The 18,372-nt window shown below is 41.2% G+C and overlaps 1 protein-coding gene across 1 annotated transcript; it reads right to left on the reverse strand.

The window, feature by feature from the left end:
• Positions 1-1,558: 1,558 nt before the first annotated feature.
• STRAP (serine/threonine kinase receptor associated protein) lies at positions 1,559-16,851 on the reverse strand. Its single transcript, XM_080913933.1, has 10 exons — positions 16,517-16,851; positions 15,541-15,676; positions 13,047-13,128; positions 12,640-12,712; positions 11,007-11,103; positions 10,295-10,432; positions 7,256-7,392; positions 4,677-4,826; positions 4,106-4,171; positions 1,559-2,948 (listed from the first exon to the last, which is right to left on the reverse strand). Exons 1-10 carry the CDS (start codon positions 16,626-16,628, stop codon positions 2,887-2,889), a joined length of 1,053 nt encoding a protein of 350 aa, XP_080770059.1. The 5' UTR covers positions 16,629-16,851; the 3' UTR covers positions 1,559-2,886.
• Positions 16,852-18,372: the final 1,521 nt, after the last annotated feature.

An 18,372-nucleotide genomic window follows, 5' to 3' on the forward strand; every position in this document is an offset into this window, starting at 1 on the left:
CTGGGAACCATACTGAAGTCTTAAGGAGAGCAAGCACTCTCAACTGCTGAGCCAATTCTTCAGCCCTGAAGATTTTAAAAACTTAGTTCTGTGAATAACTGAATATGTAACCTAGGACACATCACTGGTGCCTTTTGTGAACTTCATTTTCCTTATCTATAAGAGATCCTGACAATTTCTTGGCTTTCCCAAGTTGAGATTCTGCAATGATTTTTTTTCCCCAGCCTGGTTTCTCTGAATTACTTCAGGCTCACAGCACAGGGACCTAGCCATTGTATGAATACTCACATGGACCCATCTCCGCTGAGCTGGAAGTCTGAGCTATCAGCTTGTCTAATCAATCAGTTACTCTAGATTTCAGATGTACGAAAGCATTTTCATCTCAGCAAAGTCCTGCCAGAGATGTACACATAACCAGAGAGCCAAACTTTGAGAATTGAGCAGCAATCGGGCTCTGATGAACTAAAGCCATTCATATTTTAATTCTGGGTGGTGACTTGCTGCAAAACTGGAAAACAGGTCTGCATACAAAGTTGTATGGTTCATAAATACCTGAGGACATGATAAATGGAATTAATGGTAGTGTCAGATACACAATTACTAAGCTAGATAGGAGCCTGTTTATTCCCCTACAGAGCTGCCACCTAGTCCAGTCCATACACAAGTACTTCTAAGTATTATGGATGTCTAGATCATATTCATACAGCCATTATTATTTTCACTTGCCTTGCAAAACTTAAGGCACTGCAAACTTGGAGTTTATCTGCAACCCTAGGCCACCAAGAACACCAACATCATGCATGCATAGCCAAAAGCCCACAGAATTACCCTAGCCACAACGACCAAGCAATCCTGTATCCTAATATGTAGCTGTCACGCATGGCCTGGGCACGTTCAGAAGTGCACACATATGCAGTACCATGCCCGACTTCTTATATGGCTGCTGAGAAGCGAACTCAGATGCTCACACCTACACAGCATAGCCTTTACTGGAAGTTTTAACTTGGAAGTTTCAGCCCCACTGAAAGTTTCAGTGGGCTATGAGAAAATTGGCACACTATCAAGGAATTATCTACCAACACCCAAACCAAGTGACCCAATCTCTTAAGGTTCAAATTCTAAAGCCTTTCCTACAGTGTAGGTCCCAGTTGAGACCCAGACAAAGGCAGGGGGAGGTAGACTGCAACATTCAAGAACAGGCAGGCAGCTTGTGGAGGGAGTTACAGAAGGGAGGCAAGAAACAGATCTAGGAAAGTTCCCAGAACAAGCCCACAGCCACAAGTAGGAATCACATGCTGGTAGGGTCATCTATGCCTTTTCAGTTGAGCACCTGAGTTTAAGGTGGCATCAGTCACTAAAGAAGCTGAGACCTCAAGCAGCTTAGGTAGGGCAGAGAAAGCGTCTCCTGGTGACTCCAGACAGAATGCAGCTTTGCCAGCACCTGGACTGGATTCCAGTGAGACTTGTTTCAGCCTCAGAACATTGTGGTCCCTTAATAAGCATGATAGTTCAGGCTACAAACTTGCTGCAGCAATACGAAACCAACGGCACAAAAGAAGAAATGTCCTTATTTTATTCATTTCATGAATCCAAGCAACTTCTAGTACAAAAAATGCATTCAGTTTTATTTAGGGTCAGACTCAGTGTAATCTTGATACATTAACAATACTGCTGCAGTCAGAGAACCAAGCACGTTAGACATGGGCACAAGCACACCCAGGGCTCATCAACGTCGAGGACAGGACCCCTGGCTCTTCCAGCCACTGCTTGTAGTGCGGCCTTCTGGTTGTCACAAATCAAACTCTTTCCTTCTAATCAAAGAATTAAAGGTCACTCAAAAGATAAATTACAAGAAAGCAAATTAATGCAAGCTGTTCATCTGTATTCCCAAATTACTAAATAATTCTCTTCATATCATAATAAACTACAGATTTATTCAACTGATCCAATTTATTACAGGTTGACTTTTTGAATGACCCAAATTTAAATGTGATTACGTTTGATACATCATAAATACTTCAAATTAATGGTTACCCCAGTTTCATAAAATCATGTTGCTATTTGTAAAACCAAGCAGATGTCTGACTACATACAAGTTTTCAGAACTGGGATTTCAACTTATTTACCTGCTCTTCTTACTTGCTTCGTTTTTAGTAACTAACATGCATGTTTAAAAAGACAAGAAAAGCAATTCTATCCATCTGGGAAAAGATAAATGAACACCCAGCAAAAGATATGCAAACTTCAAGTTTAAATAATGAAATTCCAAAATCAGGAAATGTTTAGTTCAGATTCTTTAACCAAACTGTCTTTTGCTATTGATGGCTGTGTATGATATAGAAAACTTTGAATATTTAGTTTTGATATTCAAGGGTATCAGAATTCCCCAAAGAAACAGAAAATTATTGTTTTAGAGGCATTTTTATTTAGATAACTAAAAAATTAGATGTTCAGAAGCAGTCAGTGTACAATGAAAGAGGTCAAACCCATTACTTTATCATGTATTTCCTCTTTTCACAACTAAGCAAAGAAAAAAAAAAAAAAAGGCATTCCTCTTTAAGGGAAAAGTCGGAAAAATAGGCCAATATTTTTTTCTTCTCCATAACATAAAGAGCTACAAGACTTAGGAGTAAAATGGAAGGTGTAGTTGGCTTTCATTCAGGACAGCAGGCTGTGGCACTGTGATCACAATCCTCCTGCCTGCACCTCTACACTCAGCTATTTCACTTAACGGCAACACTGAGTACTTGTTCGTGCACTGGAGCTAATTCATATGCCCCGTATTTTCCGCCCTGTGCCACAGGCAGAGAGTGTCTCTGAAGGCTGCTGCTTGTCTCTGCCTTTCAGTCCATGAACTCTACGGCATCTGCAGCACACGCTTGATGCTCAGGCCTTAACTTCAGGAGTTGACGAATAGATGGAATCTGAATTCTCTGAAGCAATTTCTTCTGCATTTAAAAGACAAAACCGTAGTCGATTTAATAAAGGAAGAAGGAAATCCACCCTTCTGTACAAGGAGGAAATAAACAGAAGGTCTTTTCAAACATGCTATGGTGAAAATGAGAGAACAGACAGCTACTGAACATGACATCATCCAGGACTCGGGCCACCAGACACCCGAGCAGACATATTCCCCTGCTGTTGTCTTCATACCTTTGTCTAGCCCCAATCCCTCTCCTTTCAGGATAAGCTTTGAATGACTCCATCTATCCAGTCCGCACTTAATTAAAATCATACCTTTGTGAGCCCTGTCCTTTCCTTTAGTAATCAAATACTAGTATTTAAGAGCATGCAGTTCAGGGCCATATCCATTAAACACTGCTTCTGGGGTGGGATGGGGGAGACTCTAATAGTATCAAAAGCAGGGGGTTAACCTCAGAGCCTATGGTCAACTTTTCCTTTATCACCCCAAGTTACTAGATGAGCAACGACCAATCTTCCAATCTAACCATTATGCTTCAAAGACAAACCCACCTTCCTTCTGTCTTGGTGTTTGTCCCGTGGCTACTAACCTAGAATCTATTTGCTCCTAGTCTAATTCTTTCTCCACACTAAACACCAAGGCGATTTCCTAAACTTACATCTAGTCCTTCACTTAGATCTCCTAGTTTATAAACCTCTCAAGGTTGTAAGAGCAAACCAGGTGCTGGCTGGCCCAGTTTCTCATGTCATTTTGCCCTGCTCTTCAGGCTGGCTGCTAATATTCTTCATGTTGGTCCCCTTGCTTCTCTTCTGTTTTCTGCTGAGCCCTCCTGTCCATCCTCACCACCGCATCCTCAAAACATCACCAGCCACCCTGCCTGTCCTGAGGTCTCCTTACATGTAAGTGTCACTTGGAAAAAAAAACCCTCTCTATTCACATCACGGCTATAAACTGTCTTGGGAACATTTTAGCCACCTGTCACTGAGTGTACCTGTCCACATGCACTTGAGGCCTGGAACTCTAGAGCTGATGCTTATGCACTTGCACTTAAACTTCCTATAGTGCATTTCAAATGTGTTCACATTTATTAAATTTCTTTTGCCATGGACTAAAATGCTCATGCACTGAATTTTTACATACCCAGGACTCTTCGATTAGAAAAGTTAATTAATTTATATTTACCCAGCTCTTCTTCTGCTGTTTCTGGAAATCCGATCTTTGGCTTTGCCAGTTCCCCGCTGTCTTCCTCTGTGAAGAAAACAGGAGTGGTGACTGACTAGGAAGCGGGGCAGATGTCCGCCAACTCACACAGCACACTTCCTCTCAACAGTCACTGTTATTCTAAAAGAGAATCCCAAAGTCAGCAGCCACTCTGGGATTAGTAGTATTTCTGTTTGCTGTTTTTTGTAAACTAAAAAACATGTTCAGTGGTAAGAACCAAGTAATACTATAAACTATTGGATAGATACTTATCAATTCTTCACACTGCTTTCTAACAAGCTTGATTTTTATTTTTTTCATGTATGCTCTTGAAACCACTGGGATATCCATCTCCCTAGTTCCTTTGTAATAAATCTAATATTCAGGTCATTCAATTCCTTACATAAAGGACTCTGCTCAGTTAGAATCAGGACTGTACTTTGCTTATACCATATTACGTAATTCAAAATCTAAAGAAAATAGTGAAACAGAATTAATAAATGACACAAAATGTATGCATTATAATTTGGTAACTTTGAAGAGACATCCTTACCAGGAAGCACACATTTCCACAGGCCATAGGTCTTTCCTACCACAGTTTGCCACAATCTCAATGTCCCATCTTCAGAACCACTGGCATAGAGTTCACCATCGGGACTGAATCTCACACAGTGAATGGGACCAAAGTGACCTTTGTAGGATTCTGAAAACAGTGAAGAGCGGGGTTAGATTAAAATAAATGCAAAGCTAATTGTTAGGGCACATACTGATGTGCTAGGAAAGATTCTGTCCATGCTGCTGAGGAGATCATCTCTACCATTTCCCTAGAATCAGCCCTTTCCAATCCAGTACGCCAGAGGTCGACTTGTCAACTTTCATTGATCCAGACAGATCTTGTCTGAGAGACACAGGATCTGATGACCTGAAAGGATGGGGGGGGACCACAACCTGATGCTATGGATAGCACTACTGCAGTTCAGTGTACAAAATGCAGCTGAGGGAAAAGGCCCTCTGCCTTTTCCCCTGCAGTCTCTCTCACGGTTCCCTAAGGTGTTATTCACTGTGTCACTCTTGACTGTGTCCTGACACAGACTGTCTTTTTCTTTTTAAAGATTTTATTTATTTTATATGTGAGTACACTGTAGCGGTCTTCAGACACACCAGAGAAGGGCTTCTGATTCCATTGCAGATGGCTGTGAGTCACCATGTAGTTGCTGGGAATTAAAACTCATGACCTCCTGAAGAGCAGGCAGTGCTCTTAACCACTGAGCCATCTCTCCAGCCCACAGACTGTCTTTCAAACACAGAAAATAAAGTTTCATGTCCCACTGAGAATTGAGGAGCTGCCAATAAAGACTAAATTCTACAGACTAGAGCTCAAGTCTGAACTTCAGCCCAATTTCTAAGTCCTGTTCTGTCCATGTCTGCAGAGGGCCACCAGATGGAGCTCTTTTACATACTCTAGTTCCATTCCCTATGCAGGCTATCTAGGCTTGTGGAATTACACCACAAGGCTGAGACACAGGCTTAATACTGACTTTACATTTTAATATGAGTAATGTATAGATCAGGAAGGTTTTTCTACTGCAGGAAAACTCTTACTTACAAATCTCCCATATATAATCTTCTGCCTCAGCAACTTATTCTGGAGTTTCCTCCATCTCTGACTAGCCAGAGAATAAAAGCATCCTAGACTAGAGGGACTAGGATGGAATATTTGTTTTATCATTCACAAACCTCCTGCATTCAACCCTCAGCCACAACCCCAAACGTTCCATGATGAGAATAGCTACATCCAAAACCCAAAACCTATCCATCTCTCTGCTCTGAACATACAGCCTGGGTCAGCAATGCTGAACACCTCCTCCATCCCAGCCCAGCCACAGCTCTCTCAAGCTAAAAAGAACGAAACATGTGACTGAACATTCTAGAACAAACTTAAGCAACCTCAGCCCACCAGTTTCTCCCAAGAAACAAAATAAAGCTGCTTCCTGTTCTGTGTATAATCCAGATAGGTTAGTTCTTTGGGTGAAAAACCAGACAGAGGTTTAAAAAAAAAAAGGTTTCAGCTTATAGACAAAAAGATTTTCAAACTAAAAGCAAAACAAAGTTGGACTTAATAAGCATAAAAGCAGCCACTAAAAGTCTTGCTCTTTGACCTATCTAGGAAACTATTATACACACTATAAAGTCAGGATGTGTCTGCTTCAATTTAATGCCATATTAATCATACACCTGCCATTCTACTTAAGAACCATGAAACTCATGGAAATACCAAGACTCCAGAAAAGAAACTAATAATAAATTATATGTAATATGTCAATATATGACTTACATATTTTAATATTTCACAATTACTATTATGTTATATTTTAGTTTTACAAATTAATTTTAATTTAATGAAAGCATAAAATATAGATTAAAATAAATTATATATAGTAAATATTATATATTATAATCCTATATGTATATTACTCTTTCTAAAAGGTGCCTCGTTAAACCAGTGATTCCCCACCTTTCTCTAAAGACTTGGGAATTCCCCAGTTCAAGAAAAAAGCTGGGTCAACAGGACTTTGTACCTTAGAAAAAACAAAATACCCTTGCTTACATTTTGTATTTGACTTGAAATACAAATATTCCATCCCAATAAAGTATCGAAATTCAGTGAACTACAGATCATCAGTGTAAAGATAAAACTCAGTTAAGAGGAAATGAATTCAGTATATTTTGTCTGAGGGTCTATATTTCTATCCAAAATAGATAAAACACCTTTGGTTTTTAATGTATGAGTTTTGAGTTTTAGTTAACTAGAAAACGTACTTTCAACACACCATAGGTTAATACCCAAGGCACTCCTAGTATTTTGACAGTAAATTATTTAAGGCAGTGGTTCTCAGCTTTCCTAATGCTGTAACCCTTTAACACAGTTACGGTGTTCTGGTGACCTCCAACCATAAGATTGTTGCTTCTTTACAACTGCAATTTTGCTACTGTTATGAATCATAATATCAGTATTTTCCAAAGGTCTCCAGCAATTCCTGTGAAAGGATCATCTCACCCCCCACACACACACACATACACACACACCACAGGTGGAGGGAGACAGCTGACTAAAAGGAAAGAACGACTCACCTAATTCCTCCCCACTATTATAATCATACTTATACAGTTTAAAGTCCTCTCCACCTGCAACAACAAATTCCTTCTCAGGATGAAGAGATGCAGAATTAATGGTCGCAGGAGCTTCAAAGGATTTAATCGGCTCCAGACTGTGAAGGAAAAACACAAAAACATAAATGTCTACAAAAATTTTAATACTGTATAATATAGATTGTTAAGTGTAAATGGGTTTTTAAAAAATGAAAGAAGTTGAGAAGATTGTTATACTGTTACATCCTAGTGGACTTCACCTCAGGAAGACACTGAGTAGTGAGAACTCCATATTCCCAACATCAGTATCTTGGCTGATAAACCGTATTTGAGACCTTGTAACTTTTTCTGAGACAGAATCAGTTCGGAGTCAGAAAGGCCTTAAACTCAAGACCCTCCTTGCCTTAACTGATCCCTGGGGTCAGGGTTACTGACAGGACCATCATGCCATGCTGGAACAGTCTAGGAATGGAATTCTGTGAGAATTCTGCATACTTGTGAGAACTCTCCAAGAAAACTAGAGTCTCGTGACTTCGTTTTCTGTAAAACATGGAATTGTTCTTGGAGTGTTCCCATGCTCTCCCCAGGTGCACTGGGTACGAGTGTCTCTACTTCACACTACTCACTAGTTCTTGCTGCTCCTGTTATTCGGTTACATGAACTATCCTTGGGGTTGTCATTTGAACTCAAAGAAAGCTTTACTCAGATGGCCTTTCTTTACCCTCAGAGTATAAAGTGTCTGACGCTCTGAGTGAAGTTGGCCACTGCAGACTTCTGCAGACTTCAGTCCACGTCCTTTACCAGCTCCATTCTCAAGTCCCACCCACTTAGAGCACTGACAATACCAGATTTGTTTTTCTTTTGAAAAATTTCTTTTTTTCTACAAGCATGCAATATTTTATTTAGTAAATACAGATAGGTCACACAGGCCAAGCAGTGGTATACATCTGTACACCAGCACTCAGAGAGGGTAAAAGAACCTAGCCAGAGACACTGAGGAAGAGCACCCTTGAAACCATGCTTTAAAGAAATGCTGGGAACACAGGCATTTGCTTAGCATACAAAGGCTCAGGTTGAAGGCTCAACACTGAAAAAGATAAATAAAAACATAAAGCTAAAGTGATATTTTTTAGTAGGAGCTACAATACAAAGGGATGGTAAATGTTTTCTCAATTGTTCAGGGTTCAGGGTCTGGGATTTAGGCTTCAGCCCTGCAACACATGAGACTTAACACCAGCTGTGTTTCACCAGGGATGAAGGTCATGTGGTGGCCTGAATGAGAAGGAAGCCTGTAATCTTTTGCTTGGTTCCCAGTTAGACTATTCTGAGAAGGGTTAGGATGGTTGAAGGGGGTGTGTCACTGGGGCTGAGCCAAGGTTTGGTGAGCCCATGGCAGATCCAGTCTGGTTAGCTCTGTCCATCTCCAGCTTGAGGCAGATACAAGCTCTGACTACTGCTTCGGAGCCATGCCTGCCTGCCTCCTGCTATGATAGCCATGGACTTACTCTCTAACAATGTAAGCAAGCTCCCAAAAGCCCCCAATTAAATGCTTCCTTTTATAAGCTGCATTGGCCATGGTGTTTCTTCACAGCAGTAACAAGATCAACTGTATTATAATGAAACTGTATTTATTGATACACAACTACTTCCCCTAAAATAAGAAATCACCTATAGTTTCCTTACACCCCTTTTCAGTTCACTCCTGAAAACTACTTCAACATGGAACCTCAATCAACACATACCACAAATAAACAGTTAGTCATGGTGGCATGTAACTTTAATCCCACCTAACCCTCAGGAGGCAGACAGGAAAATCTGAGTTCAAGGACAGCCTGGTCTATACAGAGTTTCAGACAGCCAAGAATACACAGAGAAACCCGGTCTTGGGGGGAAAAAAAAAAAAAAACAAACACACAAAGACCCTAAAATAAGCTGTGCTGTATCTAGCATTAGAGACCAGCCCTTGGTGTTTCAAGTATATTCAGCAGGCCAGTTACTACCAAATGAGATCTGAGGCGACAGTCTGCAGCAGGAATTCAGTCCAGAAATGAGCAGTTCCAGCTGCAGTCTCAGTCTCCACTATTAGCTCTCCTGTGTTTATAGGAGTCCCTTACATGTTTTCGAACTTCCATGTCATTTTTTTTGCCTCCTACTCAACGAAGCTGATCACTGAAGTATTTGTTCTTCAAGACCATATCATAAGACTGTCACAGGGGAATGTGGTCTAATCTTTACAGAAACCCTCCAGACACTAAGGCTAAGAAGTGTACAGTCAGTTCTACAGTTGAACTCAACACTGTATTTACAGGATTCCAGTGCTGAGAACAAAGATATACCACAATACCAGCTACATAAGCTCTTACAATTTGATGCACTACAGCAAATAAAAATGTTTTAAAGGTGTTTTAATAGATAAATGGTTTAATTTTTAAAAAGTAAAATTATATGCATCACAGTCCTAACAAGCACCCTCACTGAGCTGTATCCCTTGTCTCTTTAAAAATTTAATTAGAAAATAGAAAACATAGTGATTTCTACATAGTAAGGAATATATAGCATCATGCCAATAATTCCTTTGATAAAAGCAGAATATAAAATATGTCAATAAATATCCTAGATAGCTAAACTTAACCTAATTCCTGATCACAGCATGCTCAACCTAAGAGACAGTTGATAAGAGGTGTGGGAGCACTTCCCTGTCTGAGGTACATAGCACAGGTAACAATCTGCCTCTAAAAGAACCATGCAACTTTTTGGTACAAGCCTTCTAATTTTTTTAAAGATTATTTTATTTGTATGTATATGTATATGTGCATGTACAAGTGGAGCCCATTGGATACCAAGGCTGGAGTCACAGGTGACCGTGAGCTACTTGATAGTGGTGGGAACTGACTTCTCCACAAGAGGCACAATCACTGTTAATCAACGGCTGAGCCAGCTCTCCAGCTCTTTATTTTTAAATAAGTTAATTCCGCCTCATTAGCACCGAAATAAATGAAGAAATGTCTTGGACAGGCATACCTTACTGCACTATGAAAAGCAATAGTCCGTCCATAGGTAATAACCAACATCTCTCCTTCAGGAATATACTCCATGCTGCTAACAGACATATTAAAATTTAGAGATTTCACTTCTGTCATTGTGGCATGATCCCAGAGCCTGCAAATGAATGAACAAATGAATGAGTGCATAAGTAAATGTGTTCAACAGCCAGGAAAAAAAAGCTTCTTTTATCTATAATAAATCCATGAGAAAGTGATCACAACTGTAGTAGAGCAGATTTCATTACAGATAGGAATTGAATTCCTATGAAATATAAAAGCCTATGTTAGGGTGTGGGTGGAATCAACTCTGTATCTTCCTACAGCTTTGACAACTCTATGTTACAAACACTGGGTTCTAGCTTAACTAATCTGAACTGCTGCTTTTGTCCATCTCAGCTATGCATGTTTACTCAAAATCTACCAGTTCTTACCGCAAAGGTTACAGGGCATCATCGATTCCCCCAGCCAATCCGTCCATAACTACTCTGGGAACAGCTACAAGGCAGCAGCTTTAATGACTTTCTGAATTCTACTCCATGTGATGATAATAGTAACTCCATGCCATTGTGACTTATACTGACTTAAATTTTAAGTTTCACACATTTTCCTACACGATTATTAAAAGTGCTTATAAGCCACAAAATGAAATACTTTTCAAACTTTAAGGTAATGAAGAAAAATTAACTCACCGAACAGTTTTATCGTCAGCTGAAAGGATCTGTTTATCCTCACTGCACCACAGAGCCTTTTTAATACCGGAAGTGTGGCCACTAATTTCCTTAGGGTCTTTAGAAGAAACAATTTAAAATGAATAATAAACATTTGTCTTTCCAAACTGAGTAATTTGAAAAAAGTTGAAAATTACAACATTGTAATGGTTTGTATATGCCCAGGGAGTGGCACTGCTAGAAGGTGTGGCCCTGCTGAAGTAGGTGTGTCATTGTGGGTGTGGACTTTAAGGCCCTCACACTAGCTGCCTACAAGTAAGTATTCTGCTAACAGCCTTCAGATGAAGATGTAGAATTCTCAGCTCCTCCTGCACCATGCCTGTCTGGATGCTGCCATGTTCCCGCCTTGATAATGGATTGAACCTCTGAACTTGTAAGCAAGCCCCAATTAAATGTTGTCTTTAAATGGTGTCTGTTCACACAGTAAAACCCTAACTAAGACAAACACTGCTAATGGATAAAAACGTGGGCCCAGGAACAAGAATATACTAAACTAATCCTCATAGTAAATTTAACTCAAGGACCTTTGTCAAAGTCACTGTTGGTTGACTACTGGGGGAAAAGAAACACAAATGCACCCACACTCGCATGCACGCATACACACATGTAAGCACGCATACACACGTGTAAGCAACAGGAAAAGTCGAGGAAGGAGAAAGGGAAAATTTAAAGTAGCGTAGCATAAGCAACTTTAATTCCCAAATTCCCATGAAAGAAATTTCATTTTTTCATCTTTAAAATGGAGCAATAGAGGTTGTTACATATAGTCTATGAGGATCAAGTAGAAACATCACCTGAGTGACTAACACTGTCTCATGAAGAGTCAAAGCTCTATTAACTGCTATCACTTCTACTGCGGATCCACTGGAAAAACTACCTTCAAATCCCAGCTGTGAGAGGCGAGGATGAAAAATGTCCCCCCTAAGCCCTGAACTATACCTTTACTATGTCAGACAAGCTATAAAACACTTTGATATATTAGCATAAGTCCACCATAAAACAGAGAGAAAAATGGCCAGCAGACAATGCAGTCAGTAGTGACAATTACAGTCTACCACATTATAAATGCCTTTCTAAACAGAATACAACTCTACAGAGTAACTGCTTAATCACAACTTACTTCTGAAAACTTAACATCAGTTTTTTAACTCACAAATAATCCTGTCTTCACCTACAGATTGTTCCTTTTGAACAACCAATACAGCTAAGTAGTTGAGAGTCTAACCCTTACCATGCACACCACTGTCTTGGCATTCTCTCCCCCAGAGGGCCACACCACACATTACCCTAAATCTAGTAACGCTGCTCTAGTACCTTTACAGACAAGTATCATGAAATGAAAAACTATTACATGGTGATGTTTTACACAGCCAGAGGGCCATGAGCTCTGCAGTGAAATAAGCAAATATTAAAATGAGATCTGCATAGAATAAGAAAAAGCCTGACAAGATATATTTTGACAAAAGATTTTAACAATGAAGAACAGGTAATAGATGCTTCTTTCTGCTGATTATCTTAACTTTCAAAATTTTAGAGTTCCTTAGTCCATTAAAGGAAAAGTAAAACCACAAAGTAATCCATAAGTTGCACTTACCTGCTTCAGGTTTGTTTAAGTCATAGATGCGCAGCAGTTTATCCTGTCCCCCAGTTAACAGGTAATTGCTATCCTGAAAACAAAAAGGAAAAATGTTAGATTAACCACTTTAATCGCTAATTAAATATAAATATAATTACCAATAAAGACAGTACTGTAGCCAACTACTTCTAGGATGACACTGTGAGCTTCTTGGAGAATTGCCAAGCTCACGTTTCCCTCTCAGCTATGTGCACCACAGGAACTGCCTGCCTTTCTGCTGCTGCCCCTCTTTCTCTCCCTGGATGACAGGAATTACTCAGTAATACTTTTTTTAATCTCAAATGGAATTCAGGGCCTTTGTTGTGCTATACAAACTGTGTACCACAATGAACTATATCCCTACCCAAAATTCCATTTTCTCACACCTGTGTGAAATCCACAGTCTTGACAATGTGCTTATGAGCCAGGGTCATCAATTCATCTCCTGAGACAGCATCCCATACTTTGCTAAAGGTAAACATAAACAAATATTATATAACATTAATACAAGGTTAAATATAATGGTATTTTTTAATCAATACAAAATAATTACACATATAATATTTATAAATGTATTACGCATTTCCCATAGTGCTACTTATTAGGATACTTAATTTATCAAAAGCCTAAAAGACAATTTCCCATAGGACTTTTTAACTTAATTTTCTTTGACAGAGAAAAATATAATTTACAAATTAACCTATCCTAGTTTCTAGCTTAGAGCTGGTTTTTTTTTTTTTTTTTTTTTTTTTTTTTACCAGATCTGCAATATATTTTAACCAACTCAATTCACCAAGCCATCCTTTTATCTAGTCACAGGCCAGAGCAAAATACAAAGAACTTCTCTAAATTTAACAACTTTAAATTTTTACAATGTTAGACCTTGATGCAGATCAGATAGTTTAAATCAAGAAGGTGGAAGCTTAGGTGCTGCTGCTGATGGGCATAATCCCTACACTCACTTTACAGTGCTGAGGCAGGAGGATTCTGAGTTTTGATTAACCTTAATTACACAATGAAACTTTTCTCAGAACACAAGCATAAGCAGAAATAAAAGCAAAGCAGCTGTCTCCCCACTCCAAGTACATAAGGCTGTGAGTGTGCACACACAACCTGTCATGCAAAACGTCCGGAGATTCCAACAGAGCCAAGGTTGTAAGCAAGCAGAAGTACACCAAAGCCAGGAATGCAAGCATTCTTCATGAACAGCATTAGTAAGATTTACAAATCTAAGAAACAGGAACTGGTGATATAATACCTAATTACACACAGGGTATTACATATGGCTGTATGGGTAAGCATGAGAGAAATGTCACCATCTTTCTCTTAGAACCACTCCAGTCTCTTCTACTCTAGATCAGCTCTCTGCCCCAACCTCCTTTTATTTCTGATTCTAGCCACCCAAGATTCTAACTATGACCCTCACAGACAGGCCGTGCATTTTCTTCAGCTCCCACAGGATGCTTGTCTGTGTTCTCATAGTCTTTGCATGCTCATTTCAAATGCTAATCTCTACTCGATTTTCTTTCTTCAATAATTTACCATTTTTCTTTATTTCTGTTTCTGTTTTGTTTGGTTTCCTTTTCAGCCAAGATCTCTCTATGTAGTCTTGGCTTGGAGCTGGTATGTCCCCAGACTAGTCTCTAACTTGAGATCCTCCCAAGTGCAGGGATAAAGTGGCAGGTGCCATCACATCCAGCAACCATTTATTTTTAATTTGTTTAAATCAAAGATAACAACATATTTACAAGTGCTCCAAAGTGTGAACTTCTTTTAAACAAGGAATCAACACAGCCATTTTCACTCTCCAGGCTCTGGTCTACTCACATGCAGCAGCTCTTATATAGCCTTTGGGCCAACAAGATGGCTTTGAAGGCACACAAGCCTGACAACCAGAATCAGATCCCTCAACCCATACCCCCAAAACTGACTTCTGACCTCCATACAAACCATGGTGTGCATACACCCCCCCACACACAGAGAGTGGATTAAAGTTTCCTTCATCGGTTTAAAAACAAAGGTGACTACAAGCACAGGTTAGTAACTATACATCAAAAAGTATATAAAATATGGCATATGCCTCAAAAGAGCAAAAAGAATCATTATAAGTCAGCTTGATAATATATGCAAAACCCAAATGGCAACTGTTTAGTCCATCTCGGACTGCACTGTATCAAAAGAAAAAGACAAACTGAACTGAGATGAGGTGACTTAGCCATTACTACAGTAGTTGGAAGACTCTGTAGGGTGGGTGTGAGTATGTATTCAAAGGCTCAAGTCTAGCCAATGTGATCCAGAACCTCCTCCTGGCTGCCTGCCAAAGACAGTCTCCTGGTGTGTGTGTGGTGGGTGTGTGTGTGTGTGTGCCAACCCCAATTAAATCTAGAAGAGTTACCTTAACCTTGGTCATGTTGTCCCTTCACAATAATGAAACCTAACTAAAACAAAGAAGACCTAAGGAAAATCAAGAATCTTTCAGACAGCAATCTTTAAAACCATAGAATACAAAGTTAGTTTGAGGCCCATTTTTAAATGTACCAGTTAATAAAACTGAGTGGAGAAAGTATCTGGGACATCACTACATACACTAAATTTACAAACATATCTGTAAAGGAACTCGCCAATACCTATTACCCATGCTGCATAGATCACTAAGGTTCCTGGTCTCAATGAGAGGGTCAGTCATTTAAGCATCTCAAGTCTAGGAACTTAGAGAAGACAAGGATGCTCAGAGAACCAGGACAGACTCTTGGTGAGATCAAACACCATATATTCTCTATAGCACCTGATGAGTCAGAACTGTTTGCCTAACCATGAGATTCTGACTGTGTCACCACCCAATTCAAAGAGAATAAAGTTAGCCATTTTTGTTACACTTACGCTGTGAAGTCTGCAGCTGCTGTGGCAGCTTTGGTGGCATCCTTATTCAACGTTGCACCCCAAACAGCACCTTTATGACCCAAAAATGTTCCAATCCAGTCTCCCGTGTCTCCCTGGCGGAGCATAGGCTTGCCATCTAGAAAATATTTTTAAGACATGTGATTTAGAACATGCAACATACTATCAAACCCTGAGCAGCAAACTGGAAAACTGTTGTTCTGACTGGTCCCACCTACTCCCATTAAGCACCAGAGCTTCCCATCCTTGTCTGGTCCCAGTGACTGGACTAAGAAGATTGGTCATTCTTCCTGAGACACATAAGCAGTTCTAGGACGGAATAAGGGCCTCCCTCATCTTTGCAAATTCTGATTACAAAACAACTGTAAAGAGCTGGGAAATGCTCTTCCACAGCACATGATTCCGATTCCCAGCACCCACACTGTGGCTGACAACCGCCTGCAACCCCAGCTCTAGACAATCCAACGCCTTCTTCTAACGTCTTTGAGCACCCCTTCACACATGTACAAGCATGCATAGAGACACCACACAGGCACACATAAATAAAACCTTCTTTAAAAACCATAAGGCTGGATGCCACTGACATGTCAAAACGATCTAGAAAGCCGTTTTTACTTTGGACCAAATAAAATTAACGTACATTTTCATCTGAAAAAAAAAAAAATAATGAGGCTCACACCACAAAGGCTGATACAGTAAGATGAGTGAGAGACGTAAAAGGCACTCCTCTCGGCCTAGCCTAATTTCTCCTTCCTGTAAATCCTTGGGAAACGCAATGTAGTTGTGTGTGGAGAAAGGCGCAGTGCTGGGGAGCACTAAAAACGGTGAGGGGGGACACTTAAAGCCTGGCCAGGGGCGAGCAGAAGCCTGTTCCAGCAGCGCAGTCTTTTTAACCCGCTGCTAAGACCCACCCACCCCTCGGCACCAGGGAGCCGCGGCCGTCCCGGGCTCAGCTCACCTTTGCAAGCGCTGATCAGAAAGTAGCCGTAAGGCGTGATGCCGCTGAAGGCCAAATCCACCACGGGCCGCGTGTGGCCGGAGCAAGTGAGCGGCGTCTGCCTCATGGCCATGGCGGCGGTGAGCGCGGTGACGCGGAGCGGGGACCGAGGGTCGCGGTCCTCCTTCTCTGCCGCGGCGCCTCAGGCTACCTAAGGCTCCCGCACTCACGCCGAGGCCGGGTCCGGAGTCCCCGCGACGCGCGGCCGCCAAGGGAGGGACAGGGAGGGAGGGAGAAGGGGAGGGGAGCGCCGGAGAGCCGGCCCGCCGCCACTCACGGTCCACACCGGTAGCGGCCGGAAGTGACGGACACCGACGCGTCGCGTTATCCGGAAGTGATAGGCGGCGGGATGGCGGTAGCGCCCAGAAGCGCGGCGAGAAGTAAAGTGCGCAGGCGCGAGCTCAGAGCCAATGCGGCGCTGGTGCCGACGTCACGCGGGCTGCGTCCAGTTACTACGCAGTGTTAATGAGCCGCCAAGTCCGTCCGTTGTAGGGTGCTGATGTAGAGTAAAAATTATTGTTCTTTCTGGATGCTCAGAGTACAAAAGCTCTTCCCACTCGCGTCCTCGAGCATCCCCAAGGCCTGGAACAACCGTACATCCTCCTGTGTGATGGTGGAGTCGAACTGTTGTCAGGCTTGGCGCCCTCTGGCCAGCCCACCCTTTCATTCTTTTCTCTATTCATGTGTAACTCAGATGTTACTGTTTATGCTTTTTCTTATTTTTTTTTTATTAGTTTGAAGGGGGGGGCGGAATCCTGGCTCTTACCTTATCGAAATAGAGAATTGAATCAGGAGATACTAGAGTTGAAGCATACGTTTATTTGGCAGTGAAGCTTACACACCAAAGAGACTGGAGTGGAATGCCCTGAAGGAAGGTTTGGGAGCAATCCATAGGGTTCGGTGTTAGGGATTTTAAAGACATTTTTATGAATCCCTTCCATTGATCTCTAGACCAGGCTATAAACAGGTGAGTGGAAGAACAAAACCACCATGTAGGGTTTTTAATGAAGTAAGGGGGGTTTTGAGCATGCACTCCTTTTATGTGTTGGGGTTGGGGTTAAGTGAAGAAGTGCCCTGTGGTCTTAGGAACAAACAGTCCAACTGCACAAAGAGGCATCTGACCCTGAGGAGACAGTGATGTTAAGATATAGCCACACTTTCTCATAAAACATCTATCTACCCAGTAACAACCATTCTTTCTCTCCCCACGACCTATATCTCTCTGCACACATATCACCACCACAACTCAGACAGTAATGAGTTCTTTCTTGAACGGTTATGCCAACAACATATATATCCTGGTGACAGATAAGTGACTTCTTTTTAGTAGATGGCCAGCAAATGCTTATTTGCTAGTGAAAAAATGTTCACTTAGTGCTCAGAGGGTATCAGTATTAGTCAGGATTCTTGAGTCACAGAACAATGGGCAGTTGTGGATGGGAAGTCCAAGGATCTAGTAGCTGCTCAGTCCCATGGGGCTGGTTGTTTCAGCTGGTCTTCTGTAGACGTAGGTTCCAACAGATGTGCTGGCAAGTAAGAGCAAACAGACAAGAAGAGTGAACCTTCCTTCTTCCAATGTCCTTATGTAGGTCTCCAGCAGAAGCTGTGGCCCAGATTCAAGGTGTGCACTACCAGGCCTGGATCTAGGACTCATTTTGTCCCAGGCTGACCTTGAATTCAGAGATCTCCTTGCCTTAGTCTTCTGGGATTAAAAGTGTGTACTATCTTGCCTGGGTCTAAGCTTTTCATAAGCACTTTGCTTCAAGATCTCCATGCCAAGCTCCAGGTCAGAAACTTGTGTCTTCCAGCCTCAGGAT

Source organism: Micromys minutus (assembly GCF_963924665.1).
Source record: "Micromys minutus genome assembly, chromosome: 3".
Classification (NCBI taxonomy): Eukaryota; Metazoa; Chordata; class Mammalia; order Rodentia; family Muridae; genus Micromys; species Micromys minutus.

Coding starts and splice junctions, on each gene's coding strand:
- STRAP (XM_080913933.1), bottom strand. CDS start 16,628: ATGGCCATGAGGCAGACGCCGCTCACTTGCTCCGGCCACACGCGGCCC. Junction 13,129..15,540: donor GCAGCTGCAGACTTCACAGC/GTAAGTGTAACA, acceptor GTTTACCTTTAG/CAAAGTATGGGATGCTGTCT. Junction 2,949..4,105: donor AACAGCAGAAGAAGAGCTGG/GTAAATATAAAT, acceptor TTTTAAATGCAG/AAGAAATTGCTTCAGAGAAT.